The sequence below is a fragment of the Gossypium hirsutum genome, chromosome D06, assembly GCF_007990345.1.
Source record: "Gossypium hirsutum isolate 1008001.06 chromosome D06, Gossypium_hirsutum_v2.1, whole genome shotgun sequence".
Lineage (NCBI taxonomy): Eukaryota > Viridiplantae > Streptophyta > Magnoliopsida > Malvales > Malvaceae > Gossypium > Gossypium hirsutum.
The window spans coordinates 63322695-63339360 of NC_053442.1; the positions used below are offsets into that span (position 1 = coordinate 63322695).

The window sequence follows — 16666 nt, forward strand, 5'->3', positions numbered from 1 at the left end:
TAAGATAAATTTTGCTTTTTATTTTTAAGGGAAAATATTTGGTACACATTAGTTTTGGACTCTACAAGAATGGTGAAGGGGTGGTTTGTGCTTACAAGGTTATAGTAAAATATTAAAATAAATAAATAATTTAAAATAAAGACACATGACAATTTTTTAAAATTATGAAATAAAAAAATACATTGTTGGCATATCAATTATTAATCTTATTTTTTAATGTATATAATCTTATATTTTTTCTTTTGTAATATAAAATAAATTTATACATGTTTTAATTATTTTAATACTATTTATTTTTTAATAACAAAGTCTCATGTAACTTTAATAATTTTAAGGAATTTATGTATTATTTTAATATAGTGATTTAAATTTGTACTTTAATACTCAAATTTTCTGGTCAAATCAAGTCAAGGGTGAATGGCAAAAAGATTTAGTGATAACAAAATTCAATTTAGCCTATAAAACCTGAAGAATTTTTGTTAATATTAATAAAATATTTTTATAATTTTAACATATTTCATAATTACATTTATAGCATTTTGACTTTTACTTTGAATTGATACTAGTCTCACCCATGTTCCGTGTTGAGTTAATTATTTTGGACTAAATAGTTAAAATTTAAAAGTTACAATATGTGTTAAGTTTTTGTATTTTTTGTATATTTAGAATTTAGTCTTTAATTTTTTTTATTTTTAAGAATTTAGCCCTTTTATTTTTTAAAATTAAAATTTTAGGTTCAATTATTAACACTGTTGATATTCTAAAAATTAAAAAAAAGCTCACTCGATAATCATGTTACAATAAAGGCATTATAACGGATTTGAATTTAACAAAAAAAAATTAATGATGTTAACAAATGTTTAAATTTACGTCAACATTTTGTTTAAAATAAAATATTTACAGTAACTAATAATATTATAAACGTTGAAGTGCCAAATTATATAAAAAAAATTCAAGCATAAAGATCGAAACTCAAATTTTAACTTAGTATATGAATCAAAATCAAAATTTAAATATTTTTATACAATTGAACTTAAATTTAATAATATTTATAATTAGACCTAAATATTATTATATTGATGCATTTCAATTCATCTCTTTCACTTGTAGCACCCGTATTGGTTGAAGTAATGTTGATGGAACAGTTCTTTTTTTGTTGAACTCCCTTTCTTTTCAGTCCATGAAGACAAAATGTAACATAGGATTAGGATTGACACCATCAGTTAATCAGAAAAGAAAAGATTTACGGGATCATTAATTAATGTTAATCTAATACTAATAAAATAGGATGCTAATCTAATACTAATAGAATAAAAAAAATAAAATAAAAAATATCAATATAATATTAAAAAAATTGTTTTTCCGTATACTTTCCCTAATTTTGTTGTACTAATCGGTATATAACTTTTGGCAAAAATAAAAAATAAAAATCGGTACGTAACTAATGAATTTGAATGAGGTTAAATAATACATTGTTTTAATCAAATATGGGTTGGCTCAATTTCATCTCTTTAAATGATCATGTGGCAAAAATGTATTATTTTGAATTAAAATTAATTATAATATATAGTAATATTAATAAAAAATAATATTTTGTTAATTTTTAATTAGTAAAATAAATTTCTAGAATGGTTTATGAAATGATCTTGATGTTTAATAGAGGATGAATTTTTTTTTGGATTTGTAGAATATATTGACAAGTATGTCTAAAGATATGGTAACAACTACCTTAATTAAGCTTACGTATAACTCGTCTTAACATATTTAAATATAACATATATCGTAATTAGGAGCCTTCGTTTATGGTCCAAATCAAAATAATAGCCAAACCTTTCATCTCCTATTTTCGAAGAGACTAGACAGTCACCACTTTCTAGTTTTGACTCTTCTCTTAGATTAGTCTTGTTTGATTCAAATTTGATGCCAAAATAAGAAAAGAAATTATTTATTACCTAACGGCGCGTTTAGTTAGGAGGAATGACCTTATTCAATTATGTATAATAATACAATGATTTGGTTGAAAGAACTGGTTACATTCTATAATAACAATATTTTGGTATCGCCAAAGACTAACTATTACATGCAGAACAAACACCAAGACAGGGGAATGGTATGGCACATCTACTAGCTACTAAAGGTATTCGCAGAGGAGAAACAAGCCCTCATTCGCAGATGACGCAGTGGAGTGGAGAAAGACTAGTGGTGGACTGATCCGTCAGAATAGACTCCGATGCTCGCTGCTTGATAATGGTCCCTAAGATCTGGATAGTTTAAGGGACGAAGATGTTTTCTGATGGGCTCCTAATTCTTTTGTTTCTGATGATGCAACTTAAGTTATTGAACTCATCTTTTGGCTAGATTTTTTGTTTGTTTGTTTGGGGTGTTGATTTTATTTTTCTCCTTTATTATTGCATTGAGAACCATTCCTCATTAAGTAAAAGTCAGCCAAAACACAGATTGCATTAGTTGATCAAACCATCATGAATGGGTCCATACCATTAGTTGCTTTACTGACAAACATAACATCCCTTCTCGGCCTTTGATACAGCAGTCAGCAAGATGGTAACACTTGAAAAGATGAGAAGTGACAATGGTAAGTATCTCAATATGCAGAAAAAAAAAAAAGCACTACAAGGACATTGCTCTGTAACAATGCAATCAAATCCAGTCATTTTCTTGGTCTATCGGGCTTTTCGCTAGCATTTCTTCTTCAACAACAGTACCTGCGAGACAATCCGTTCCAGACACATAAATTTACAACAATCTATTAATCTAATAAGAGATATATCCAGATTCTGCCAAATACAATGTCACCTCACAACACAACACAACAAATTTTCAGCCAGGAATGAGATTTATAAGATTCTGTATAAACAGGATCAGGACCTATGACATCTAACAAATATAAGATTCTCACTATCTTTATTGAAAACAGGAAGACAAGAACAGAGATTTAACTTTCTGAACCCATCATTTTTATGATGTTGAAACTCAACTTGATGGCAAGTAAACTGATTATCTACAAACAGTCGTACAAATTCCTGTTTATTTCATATGTGCTAAATTGGAACTGCAAGCAGTTATAGGTATGATTATGGCAATTTAAGTGTTTAGCTGGTAGTTCTATGTGGTGTACTTGTTAGCGTATGCCTTCATAGTCAACCAGATTGACTATAAGATATATGCTATACTATAGTATACATTATTTTATATTAATAGGTAATTCCTTATCAATAAGTTTGAGATTGTTGTTTTTGTACTAACAGTGTAAAGTGCTTGGAATGAAGATTGCAAAAAGAATTATAAGATTGTCATTGTTTACCAATTGTCACAAAACACTAGACAAAGGGTTTCCTAAGAGTCTTAGTGGCTGCCAAATTGTTTGGTGAAACTCTACCCATTGAAGGAAACATTTTAACTAGCATTAATGTACCTAATAACTCAATCTCTCTTTTCGGAGATGTTCTCATTGTTTTGTGTGGATCACCATTAGATGCCGAACGTGCATAGCTTACAGTTAGCTGTATCTATTGCTTTGTGGCTTGGTCGATACTCTACAAAGATCTAAGGAATAAATCCTACAGTTTGTAGTTATTGCTGATATCATATTAAACAGAATCGTAGTGAGATTCTTGCTTGGAAATTTGATTTCTATAATTTTTGTTTTGATCTTAATTCATGTTTATATAAATTCCCAACAATACTTACCTAAAAAATTGACCTTACAAAGTGATAAGCTCCCAATCCTCTTTCGACAGATCCAGAAATTCAACATCACCATCTTCAAACATGACCTGCGACCACATAAAAGCACTTGATTTGCATATCTTTAAATTTTTAAAAATAAAATAATAATCATAATAAGAAAAGAAAAGAATAGACTTTCTTACCAGGTGCTTTTTTGAATACTTGTCAAATCGTTTAATAATTCCAAAATAACTGAAAATTTTCAGCCAGGAATGAGATTTATAAGATTCTGTATAAACAGTATCAGGACCTAGGACATCTAACAAATATAAAAGAGCAACAGAAGAAAACAATGAAACACGACAAAAATTATTCAGTCATTAATTCCTTATACACTCAACTAAAGAAGCAAAGTGCAAAAACTTAGCTAACTTAAGAACAAACTTAAGAACAATTCCAAGGACTTCTTTTCTAAAATCCTATACCATATAGAGGAGCAACACAAAAGAAATGGACAGAACTACCGGATTTTGCTTTTACGCATCATACAACACTAACATGAGGCTACATCAGAATCTAGAAGAATTAGTCCAAGTGATAATAGAACCATGCAAAAAACTCTTGTGCATGTTAGGTGAAGAGCCATGAGAACAAAAATTTAGTGAATCAAATTGCATTTACACTCCTCAACAAAACTGAGCCGTTGAAGGAAAAAACAGAACTTCTTGAAGTGGCTCAGCGGAATAATTCAAGAGAAGATAGGTGGGATTACCAAATAAAGGAGCAAAGTCGAGAAAATTCATATCCATCCAAGATCTTTACTGAGACCATTGGATTTCTATCCTATCCAAGTCAATCTAAGACCATTGACATCGAACCAAACCTGAAACCAGAAGATTTCAAAATCTGCAGCCTAAAACCTTTAGACACTGAACCAGACTTGGAACAAATAGATATCATCATCTCACAGCCAATACGCAATCTTCCCAGGAGTCTATCTATACCAAATATAGAAACAGATTTTGAGCGTTATGGATATGTAAGAATAGGATCGTTTCACAATATGATTGATAAGGAAGTCGAGATTAATTGCCTTTCCTTCATTTTGATTAGCGGTTTAGACTCATCACATGGAGCTTGGAACCTTAGGACTCGTTAGAGAGAGACCTAGATCTCTTTAGGGTTTTGATAAAAATTCTGCTTTCCTTTGTTTTATTCATTGTCTCTTTAAATAGAGATTGCTTACTACAATAATCAAGGAAAGTCATTTCAAACTAAATAACGTACTACAGGAAACAACTATTTTAGGAGTCCTACCACATACCAATAATAACTTCTACTAAGTGTCCACAACAATAGTCCCCTCTTGGAGAAAGAGTTTGTCCTCAAGCTCAAAGCCATGATAAACTTGGTGAAAGGAAGTCGAGAATGATTGGCATTTGTCTAGTGCTCACACATGCATCAATTGCAGTGAATAAACCTCTTTAAACTTCACCAACATTAACAATTTTCAAAAATAACCCAACTAAGCTTCTTTGTCACCAATTCCCATAAGCATGTCTTTAGTAATAAATAACAGCACATTTGTAACAATTCAAGAACTAATAAATGAGTCTCCATCATCTCAAATATCCATTTTACTAGGTAATCCAGCAAGTTTAGACTTATTACACTTTTCGGATATAAAATTGAAGTTCTCAGGATCAGGTTTAAAGGAAAGGACAGGTTGTTGGATATGAGTTTAGAAAGGATTAATGAATAAGATAAGGGAGTACAGTTGGTTCTGATCGCTATCTCGTGATGGGTGTAGGAGAGTTTGATGCATAGGATAATGAAGAGGGATAGGTAGAGATTGCTATGATTTGGTTTTGTTTAGTTAGAGGGTCTACCTTTGTATTTACCATGAAGTTACCAAATTGGTCACCAGCAATCATGATATCCATTCCTTTTAGCATTTGATCGAACACTTGAGATGTGGACACTTAGCAGTTGTTTTTGGTATGTGGTAGGACTCTTAAAATAGAAGTATGGTTGTGGACAAACCATTAATACTAAGTATTAGAGCCAATACTTGGCCTCTTTTTTTCTTTTTTTTGGTTTCAACCTTTAATTTAGGCATAATTGTAAAAAAACCCTCAACGTTTGGGGGCTTTTGGTTTCGTGCCCTTAATTTTTTTATTTTTTGATTGACACCCTCAATGTTACGATTTTTTCAGAAATCAGTCCACTTTAACAGTCAACGTGAGTTGATCATTAAACAAACTATAGGTCAACATAGTAGCTCATGTGGCATGCCACATAAGCGCATAACGTCATATATGACGTCATCTATTTAACTTTTTTTTTTTTTCATTTTGTTTCCATTTTCTTTCTTCTTCCCTCTTTCTCTCTTCCCCTGCAAATCACACCATTGAAGGATTCTTCTAAAACCCAAACCTATTATATTCCCATAAATTGATACTTTCCTGCCATGGAAAGCTTGCCAATGGCAAAGAGCTTTATATCGAGATACTATTGGGGATTCCCTTCCCTATAAGCCCACCTTCTCTGCTATAATCCGATGTATTAGGATACAATAATGTATACGGCACCTTCACTAGTCCAACTCTGTTCTTCAATTTACTATCATTGTTTCTTTCCATAATCCTACTCTCAATTTCCACTAGTTTTTTCCCGAATCTTTCAAATGCGGCTAAGGGTTCATTGTCGGTGGTCCATTCCGCTGTATCTCTTTGCCCCAAGTATATTTCATTGGTTGCATGCCTCGATAAGCCTTTTATAAGTGATACACCCAGTAAAGCTTGGAACTGTGCGGTGATTGTTTTCAAGAAAGCCAAATCTGGGTCGTTTTCGAGCTCGTCGTATTCTTTGGTGCCTGGTTTTGGCATGAACCGACAGCTGACTATTGGTCTATTTGAGAGGTATCCAGCGTATAGGTATTGTCCGAAATTGATAGCGGAAGCTATCCATATGATAATGGTACATGCTTGGGTGAGATCGGCTAATGTGTTCATCTCCGGCCACCATGGTTCTTTTCTTAAATCGCCGTGGCCTTCGTTTTTGACCTCCGACCACCATGATTGGATTTCAGTGTCATTTTTAACTGTTTCATCTGATGGGTAGTAGAAAGAACAGTACTCGGTTACCCAGGTTTCAATGGCGGCCTAGATTTCTAACCCATCAACGGCGTACAGGTAATTGTTTATCATCAATTTGAGTCCATAAGGACAGCTCGAATCTGGCACTGCCATTCCCCTAAAAATAAAGGGTGTTTAAAGGGTTTGCTTTAAATTATTAATTAAAGAGCAAATTTAAAGCTTTGGGTTTTAGAAGAATCCTTCAATGGTGTGATTTGCAGGGGAAGAGAGAAAGAGGGAAGAAGAAAGAAAATGGAAGCAAAATAAAAAAAAAAAGTTAAATAAATGACGTCATATATGACGTCGTGTGCTTATGTGGCATGCCACATGAGCTACTATGTTGACCTACAGTTTGATTAACGGTCAACTCACATTGACTGTTAAAAGTGGACTGATTTCTGAAAAAATCGTAACGTTAAGGGTGTCAATCAAAAAATAAAAAGGTTAAGAGCAGAAAACCAAAAGCCCCCAAACGTTGAGGGTTTTTTTTACGATTATGCCTTTAATTTATTGCTGAACTATTTGCTTTTTTGTCCAAATAGAATAATTCCTGCATCTCTAGTCTCTGCCTATCTCTTTATCATGCCTGAAATCTCCTTAGTATCCTCTATTAAAAAACAATCCTACTCTGATTGTATCAAAATGAATTACATTTTGTCCAAATCACCACCATTTGACTCCATGAAGGAAACCTTCCATATTGGCTGCAATCTATCTAGATGTATATCCAAGGAAGAGGAAAAATGGGATAACTTACCAGTAAGACTTAAGCTCCCAAGAAGATGGACCCAACATGTTATCTGGGAGAAAATTCCAATGGTCATGGCACCATGGATGAAAAGATAAGTGTGAATCAAATGTGTTATTCCACTGCAAAGAAATTCAAGGTTAATGTGGTTGAGATGTATTCTGATCTCAACAACTATTTCCAAATTTATGATTTACTAGAAAAGATTGGAAGGGCTTGACAAGAAGAAGGTAGTCTAACCTAGTACTTCAATGCTCTAAGGGTTTGGCAGGATTTAGATTTGTTTAATGATTATGAATAGAAAAACCTTGATGACTATCATAAGCAAACTGAGGAAAGTGATAGAAATTTCAAAACTTCGGCAAGATTAATGTTGAGTTTGATGAAACAAAAGGGAGTATACTAGATAGGAAGCCCCTTCCTCCTATTGGAAAAGTTTTTTTTAGAAGCACAGAGGGAAGAGACCTTACGTCATGTTATGTTGAGAGAAAAAAAGGAACAATCAGCTAGTTTGAAACCACCACAATGGCTTCCAAGGATCACACAAAATAGATTGATAATCAGGATGCAAATTGGTCATCCTACAACAACGAATGGGGCTTGAAGAAAAATCATGGGTGTGGTGTGATTATTGCAATAAACCATGCCATACTTAATAAACCTGCTGCAAACTTCATGGAAACCAGAAAACTGGAAGGGCAAACTGTAAATATTTAGTTTCCTAAGGTAGCAGGCTCTAACTCTGATCCAGTTTCCCACTATCTTCTCTCTAAGCCAACAAGTAACTTCTTTATGTACCCTATTGAATTCCTCACTTGAAACATATGGAAGTGAATTTCCCTTGTCTACAAAACTGACTGAAGTTCTTCAAAGCAAATTTGGCTTTCATGATGATATTATCACTTATTTTGAAAAAAGAAATCAATCATAAGTACACATCATTTAACAACTAAACCTAACACAATATTCAAAAAGTCAAAATTTTCATATTTACCTATCATTTATTGGACGAGATATTTTTATCACTTCACCAATGCAACACCGAAAACGTAACTGTCGTTGATTATAATCATGCTGAGAAGTTCCTGAAATTTAAGTGCCAGCTTCAAACATTTTATCCCCGTAAAATATTAATATAAAGAGAGCATAAAGAATAATTCACTTACCGACAGGCAAACCTCCATTCTGGTTAATCCAAAAAAAAGAAAAAGGGACAATTAGTTCAAGTTTTTGCCAAAGTCTACAATATGCATATGACACCCAAATAAGTGATTCAATGAATGCTCAAAGCTACAACGCATAACCAAAAAGAATAAAACAACTTAGTCAAGATTGAATAAAAATGGGTCATAATGTATACATCATGGATGTGAAAAGCCAAAAATTACAAAAGAATCCAAGGAACTAGGAGGGAGAGAGCTAAGGAGTGAATAGATCAGTAAAGGGAAAAAACTTCTAAGGTTCTTCTTGGGAATAAAGAGCTCTGGTATATCAATTTATAGTATTATAGAAACTCCAAGAGATGATACTGCCCTTCCTGAAAGTGGTATATAAACTAATTGAAATTTCAAAAAAAATAAAATAAACTGAGCTGGACTCTGAAAATAAATGCATCCATAGAGCTACAGTGTTATAACATAAGAGGAACTATTAATACACTAGGTATTCCTAAATCAGAAAGATTTTAGTTCCTGGGATTTTCAATTATAACTGGAAAAATAGCATACAAAATTTGTTTTTACGGCAAGAGCAAAAATAGACACAACACAGAAGTTGTAATTTTATTCTACTGAATAATGTTTGCCAGGCACAATCAGAAAATCTTTAACAGCTGATATACAATAGTCTTTGTCAAATATGCAATAAAGACATCGTAAAAGTAAGATCTTATGCAGTTCTTTTTTCTCTTTTAAAAAACAAAACCTTCTAAAGTCGACAAACAAAAAGCATTTTGTAAGAATCACCTTTTCCACAATACAACACAACCATACGTACTAGCCTAGAAAACACCATTCCAAGTTATTGCATTTTCTACAACTGAAACTGACAATACCGGCAAGCAATTAAAACTGTCCATGACCAAATTGCAGAAGATAGAAAATTATAACCACAAAGTAAATAGAAAAGGCATTTTTAAAACACATCTTTTATTCTTGATAGTGTCAAAAAGCCTCTTAACACATACTTCATTTCCAAATAGCACAGCTTTCAATGTTGGAGAGGACACTGCCACTTGGCATGCTACTAGCTTTAATGTAGCATCTGATGACATCTTTGACTTGCTAGGTTTGACCCCAAGTTTTTGCCTGCAGCCAGCGGCACCACAGTGACAATCTTGATCTGCACCAAATTGAACAAACCTGCTAAATTTGTTAGATTGTACTAAGACTACAAATGTCAAAGGAACGAATACCAGTGGCTTCAGCATTTTATATGGTAAAGGGTCGATTTAAAACTTCAGATTTTATTATCAGTGCATGAAATGCAACAAACATATTTCTATTCACAGGTAGAGAGTCAGGCAAGCACTCATACTGATAATCATAGGTCAGATGCTCCCCCTTTTTTATATCTCGCATTGCAAATATGCCAATCCTTGTTTCACCATCAATTATCCTAAGAAAGGTAAAATAAACAAAAGAGTGTAAGAATAGCATATCACTTGATATCAATGCAAGTGTACTAATATGGGTAGGTAGAGAACCATTTCTGCATCTCAGTATTGGGGCAGCAACTATGGTTTATATATCTGGATTTGTTCCCCTTGTATGTGGCATCAATTACCATATCACGATTGATTTCACATAAGTAGAAATTGGTTTCTCCACGATGCTTCATGTTCCAAAGCCTCTCCTCACATGTTTTGTCATCAATAACTACATTGAAAAAATACGATTTAAAAATTTACAAGCATGTTCAAGAGAAAAAAATGATGCTTAGAATAGGGATAGCAACTGCAGTGGATAGAGCAAGAGTTGCATACCTTCCCCGACATATTCTATTACAAACTCTCCATGCTTGATATCTTCATCAGCTACAATGCCCTCTCCACATTTCTCGGTCTACAAATATTATCCCATTTAACTTCACATTTCAATGTGTACAAACAACAAACTACAATTGAGAGTGACTGGTTTCCAACAAAATGCACAAATTGTCTCTAGGCACATGGACACAAGAACTTTTATTAACAGTGTCATGCCAACAAATCCATGTTATATTCTTCCCCCAAAAATTTATTAAATAGGCAAGGTTAGCTGTTATTTTGGAAGACATTGGCTCCTTCCAGTATACAGATCTTAAAAGGTTTCAGCAATAAAGAAAAGAATATTTATTCCCTTTAGACATGGTTCTGATAAAAGCTTCAGCAAAACACAGATTCAATCAAGACAACAGAAAAAAAAATCAAACTATACCTTAATCAATTTCAGTTTTTTGACAGGTCTGTGTTGGAATGGTTTATTGAGGCATGAACTCCCACAGCTGCAGCCAGAAGAGCAACTAGACAGTAGCATCCTGCATGAAGCAACAAAGTTACATACACAACTCCATACTACTTCCACAGAGTAAGAAGATACGTCATAATAAATGCATAACGAATTACCAAATGGCATGTTATGCCTAAGCCCACAAAATATTATATTTGGTTCATGAAGGTAACAGCGACAGTGAGTTCTCAAACAGTATTAATTTCAATGAAAATGCATGATTATTCTCTCTTTTCCTTGTTCGTTCTTGGTAAATCTCAATTCTCTGCTGGTACAGTAGATTAGGCTGATGTCCATAACACCAAAAAAAGAGAGTTATCTACACAACCCCCCCCCCAAAAATAAAAAAAGTTATCTACATACTAAATATTTATAAGCTAGGTTTACTCGAACTTGTGTGAATGTTGGATATAGGTATGTATCCTGAGATAGGTATGTTCGATTTTCCCAAGTTTTTCCATGTATTTGGAGAATCCTTCAAGGGAAATATCCCCATACCCATGTTCAGAAATGTGTCAGCACAAGTGTCAAACTCAGGTCCGAGCAAGGTAGTTTATAAGAACCATACACTTTCAAAATCCTATCAATGGATGCTACTGCCAAAAAAAACCATCAGTTCCCAAACACCTATCTAGCTGCTGCAAAAAATTCCAGCAATATTGACCATGCACAGTGATACTATGATAACCCTTGTATATACCAAGATGATAAAACATGAGCAGAAATTTCCCCAAACTTAACCCACTACAAATCCATAAAGCGAGGCTAATCAGACCTCCCACATGGTATAATGTAAAATAAAAGAATATAAGTAAAGATAAAAGCATCTTCTAACAACAATTATTTTGGTGCAATAGTCACGTGCTGATATGGGGTTCTAATCTAACTGTAACATACCATTGAAGGCTCAAGATGAAATTCAAGATGAAATTCACTTCAATAAATTTCTGATAAATCAAAATAATGTGAGAGCAAACCAGAAAAATGTAATATGTTCATGCTTTAAAATCCAAAAACTATCATTTATAATGTAGTTCAATCATGAATTCTGATAAACTGAGACAAATCTTACCCACAGTGGCAATCTCTGCCACACACAGAAGAACCAGGTGATGATGATGTGCAAGAACAGAAAATTCCATCATCCTCCAGGCGCCTTTTAATCCTCTTTGTGAGATATATGTCTTAAGTTGTTAAACCAACAAAATAAAAAACAAACTGACATTTAAGCTCAAAGTAAAGTCATATCTCTTAGAAAAACAAGATGAAAAGTACAAGATAAAGGTCGTAGTGCACGAAATGGGCCATTTAATGATAAACATAAATTGTGGAGGAAGAACAATTACAAACTTATGTGAAAAGGATACTGCGCCTTATAACGGTGTATGGCGTGTCTTTCCACTTATTAAAGCAATCTGGCAGTTCAAACTCAACCGGATGTCCAATTTGCTTCATCAACTTGTTGAATGCATAGCCAATGTGACTGCAATCAGAACTCTGGTAAAGGGGAAAATCCAATAAGAAAGTTCACCATATCTTGAAAAAATTCTACACAATAGAATAACCGAAAACCAGATCTCAAGCTTTCTTGACATTTTACCAAAAAACTATATAAGAAACAGGAAGGTCAACGAGAAAGTCTAAAGGTTAATAAACATATCCATAGTTATATAAAAGATTAAAAACCTTAATACAAGTTAGTACAACTAAAGGTTTTAATAAACAATCAATTTAGTTGCATAAAAATCCAACAGAAAATTAGATATCACAGTAGAAAATGTACTGACTAAGATTAATACAAGTAAACGTTGTAACTCTTACACAGCCAGGTAAGTTCTTCTTAACAATGACAAGGAAAAACAACAAAAGTATCTAATCGAAGCAATTTTGATATCGTAAATCCACTGAAGTTTAAAACAAAAATTCAGAACCATTAGAGCAGGAAAAGAAGAGAGATTTTTTAATAACATACATCTCAGACACCATAGGAATCACATTCAAACTATTCTATTGCACTATAAAAACACTGACTAGTATATATTCAACAAGAGAAGTATTCTTCTAAAGAAACAAAATTATTCAATGTAGACAAAATTTCATAGCACACACCTCAAAAATTTTAACAAACAATAAGAAAAACAATTAAAAAAAAAAGAAAAAGAAAACCCTGAACTACTAGAATTAAAGAAACCTATAGCAGGCAGAAAAATGTAAAGCAACCTTCTTTGTAGCAGGCATGGCCTCAAGTATTATAACCACAAAGAATATCTGACAACAATTGCCTACACCAAACCAACATGGAAATCAGTATTTACAATTCCCACAACAAGTTGGGTTAATTTTATATGAAATAGTTTCCCTGCAAAAACCTAGCTTTTTGGACTTGTAAAACAACAAATCCAAACGAAATGACTTTAGTTTAAATTACGGCACTCTCCGCCATTTAGCCAATAGTGCTTTTTAAACATATACAAGTAAAGAAAAACAAACTGAATGAACAAGATAGGGAATGACAAAGCCCATGAGCAAAATAATGCAAAAAATAAAAATTCAGATAATAGTTGAAACAGAACTAACAGTTCTAGGAGAAACTTTGACAAGCCCAGATACAGATTTATACACTTAAGGTAGCCAAATTTTTCAATGGCAGCAAAAATGAAAAAAAAATGTATATATATATACAGAAAAAGGAACTGAAATCTTGTAGAAAGAGAAGAGGTGGCTCACTTCTCGGCCGTGGATAAGCAGACGGAGAAACAACGAAAATGAAGCACAGATTCAAAAGAGACGATTTAGGAGCACAAGTTTTATATTTATTTATTCATTTGCCTTATTAATAATATCAAATTCCAAGCAGGAAAGAAAGGTTGAATTCCAAGAAGATCCTTATATTATATATATTGTTTCAGTTTAGTCCTTATAGTGTTAAAAAGAGTCTAAATTATAATAGAAATATTTACCGTCAAAAGATTTCGTTTTAACTTTGTTAAACCGTAAATGATATTTTTTAGAACACTAAATGTTAATTCTATTTCAATTTGATTCTTTTTAATGGTATAAACACTAAATTAATCTATTTAATAATAAGTAGACTAATTTGATACAATTTTCATGATATAGGGATCTTCTTGATACTTTCACCGGAAAAAAAAATGCTATGTAAATCTACTAGATCCAAACTATACTGTTCGTGGGTCGTGGCCCAAGAACTTCCAAGTATAGTTGCTTTTAGTTTCTAGAACCGCATTAAACAGCCATTTCTCTGCCCTATCAGAAACCGATCTGTTGCCGTCTTGTCCTGATTTCCAAGGAGAGCTTTTTTCCACCGAATCCGTTGATATCTCATTTCAAACTCTCCATATTTTATCTTCTTCCTTTCATATTCAGTGTGGTTCTCCCGCCCTATCCCTTTCTTCTTGCTTTTCTGCAGATTCAGGAACGCTTCCTACCAGGTTAATTTCCTTCTTGTTCTTCAACGTTTCAGTTGCTAAAATATGCGCTAGACTGTTTGCCATTCGTGGAATATATTCAAATCTACAGTTCCTATATTTTAACAATAGCTGTTGAATATCATGAATATAAGCACCTACCAGAGACTTATCTGGACAATATATATATTGCTATCAGATATTCTTTGTGGTTATAATACTTGAGGCCATGCCTGCTACAAAGAAGGTTGCTTTACATTTTTCTGCCTGCTATAGGTTTCTTTAATTCTAGTAGTTCAGGATTTTCTTTTTCTTTTTGTTTGTTAAAATTTTTGAGGTGTGTGCTATGAAATTTTGTCTACATTGAATAATTTTGTTTCTTTAGAAGAATATTTCTCTTGTTGAAGATATACTAGTTAGTGTTTTTATAATGCAATAGAATATTTTGAATGTGATTCCTATGGTGTCTGAGATGTATGTTATTAAAAAATCTCTCTTCTTTTTCCTGCTCTAATGGTTCTGAATTTTTGTTTTAAACTTTAGTGGATTTACTTTTTACAGTTTTTCTTGGGATTGCGATATCGAAAGTGCTCCGATTAGATACCCTTTTTGTTTTTCCTTGTCATTGCTAAGAAGAACTTACCTGGCTGTGTAAGAGTTACAACGTTTACTTGTATTAATCTTAGTCAGTATATTGTGGTTCTGTACATTTTCTGTTGTGATATCTAATTTTCTGTTGGATTTTTATGCAATTAAATTGATTGTTTATTAAAACCTTGGCAATCCATTCAATAAAGTTGCGTCGTTTGGGTTTTGTCTTGCGAAATTCTCCACTCCTGGAGTAGTAAAGCTTTACCACTTCCCTCACGGATTTCCATTTCTCACAGTAAATGAAAAAAATGAGTTCCGACGATCAGAAACCCGGTCTCGTGATAACTGTGACCGAATCCATTCGCTTGTTTCTTCTCTCAGCCTCCATTGACCGCCGTCTCTCTGAAGAACTCCGAGAACTCGCTCTCACTCTTTCCTCAGCAGCCAATGCACCGTACAAGCAGATCCGAAGCATATGGATGGAATCAGCTTTTGACTCCAGGCCTGGATTGATTTCTCTCTTCTCCGGATCTAATTTCATTTTCACCAGTCCTAAACCCAGAGAGAAGGTAAATTGGAAACGATTTAGATTCTAGCGTTCTAGGTCTATCATGGTTGCATTTTTAAATTAACTTGTGCTTTTTTAAAAAAAATTGAATTTGTAGAGCGAAGAATTGAAGGAGAGGTTAAGGAAGCTTAAAGAACTAGCAGAGAGGAAAGAGTATCAAGAGCTTGTTAAAGATATCACGCCGAAGAAGGATCTCAATGAACCTTTCTCTACTTATAAGGATCAAATTGGCTTTGGTTAGTATTTTCTTTGCATATAATTTTCATATGGTTTCTTGCAAAATTTCAAACTTAAGTAATTAAAGGAACAATCAAACTGTTGCAGAACTTACTTCCAATATATATATTGCTGTTGTGAGATTCTTCTTCGTAGTTAATTCCGGTGATGTATGCATGAACAGGTTTACATGTTGCTCTGACAATGTTTACTGGGTATTTGCTTGGTTATTTTGCATTCAGAGCGTTGTTTAACCACAGTCCTATCATGGTACTTTCAGATTACCAACCTCAAATTTTTAAGTAGTAATGTCATGGCCTCATGGATGCCTTAGTTTAGATTATTTAGCATGGACTGAATATGCTGATACTGTTCATTATATTTGCAGAATTCTGCTGGAGGTATTCTTGGATTGGTTTTTGGCATGCTTCTTGAAACATTTTTGTTCATTATTAGGACTTCAGAGCCTAACCTTAAATCGCCGTCCTCAACTTCGAGATTCAAGAAAAATCAATAGAGTAGTTAAGAAGAGGTTGGTTATGTTTTCTTTTCTTGCTACCTATTGTCCATTATAAATCTACGAGTATGTGAGTTTAAGACTGTAAATACTATCATATTGTAATCATAGGGCATTTTATTTTGATGTTCTTTGCCGTGAACAATATTACAAGGTAAAGGTTGTGTAGGATTATTTTTCTAACTTTGTTGAGAGCAGATGAATAAGAGAACATTTATATCTATCTTTAATCATGGTGAAAGTTACAAAATTTGATTTGGCATATGTGTTAATTTGGGATTAATAA

At 33.1% G+C, this 16666-nt stretch overlaps 2 protein-coding genes across 8 annotated transcripts; one reads left to right on the forward strand and one right to left on the reverse strand.

The window, feature by feature from the left end:
• Nucleotides 1-2466: 2466 nt before the first annotated feature.
• Nucleotides 2467-13926, reverse strand: LOC107962390 (histone-lysine N-methyltransferase ASHH3). 6 transcript variants are annotated; one of them, XM_041096155.1, is made up of 15 exons: nucleotides 13895-13912; nucleotides 13281-13342; nucleotides 12428-12557; nucleotides 12133-12244; nucleotides 10989-11088; nucleotides 10556-10634; nucleotides 10277-10448; nucleotides 10108-10188; nucleotides 9758-9932; nucleotides 8739-8757; nucleotides 8567-8657; nucleotides 7582-7694; nucleotides 3891-3939; nucleotides 3709-3794; nucleotides 2467-2723 (listed from the first exon to the last, which is right to left on the reverse strand). In XM_041096155.1, exons 2-15 carry the CDS (start codon nucleotides 13296-13298, stop codon nucleotides 2659-2661), a joined length of 1290 nt encoding a protein of 429 aa, XP_040952089.1. In that variant the 5' UTR covers nucleotides 13299-13342; nucleotides 13895-13912; the 3' UTR covers nucleotides 2467-2658. The 6 variants fall into 6 exon arrangements, with proteins under 6 accessions (XP_040952089.1, XP_016754253.2, XP_016754254.2 ...); XM_016898764.2 differs by having other exon boundaries at nucleotides 13788-13896; XM_016898765.2 differs by lacking the exon at nucleotides 13281-13342 and having other exon boundaries at nucleotides 13788-13926.
• Nucleotides 13927-14212: 286 nt separating this feature from the next.
• On the forward strand, nucleotides 14213-16610 carry LOC107962392 (uncharacterized). 2 transcript variants are annotated; one of them, XM_041096157.1, is made up of 6 exons: nucleotides 14267-14512; nucleotides 15050-15139; nucleotides 15376-15648; nucleotides 15745-15883; nucleotides 16048-16133; nucleotides 16252-16610. In XM_041096157.1, the coding sequence occupies exons 3-6, from the start codon at nucleotides 15379-15381 to the stop codon at nucleotides 16378-16380; spliced, it is 624 nt and encodes a 207-aa protein (XP_040952091.1). In that variant the 5' UTR covers nucleotides 14267-14512; nucleotides 15050-15139; nucleotides 15376-15378; the 3' UTR covers nucleotides 16381-16610. The 2 variants fall into 2 exon arrangements, with proteins under 2 accessions (XP_016754258.2, XP_040952091.1); XM_016898769.2 differs by lacking the exon at nucleotides 15050-15139 and having other exon boundaries at nucleotides 14213-14512.
• Nucleotides 16611-16666: the final 56 nt, after the last annotated feature.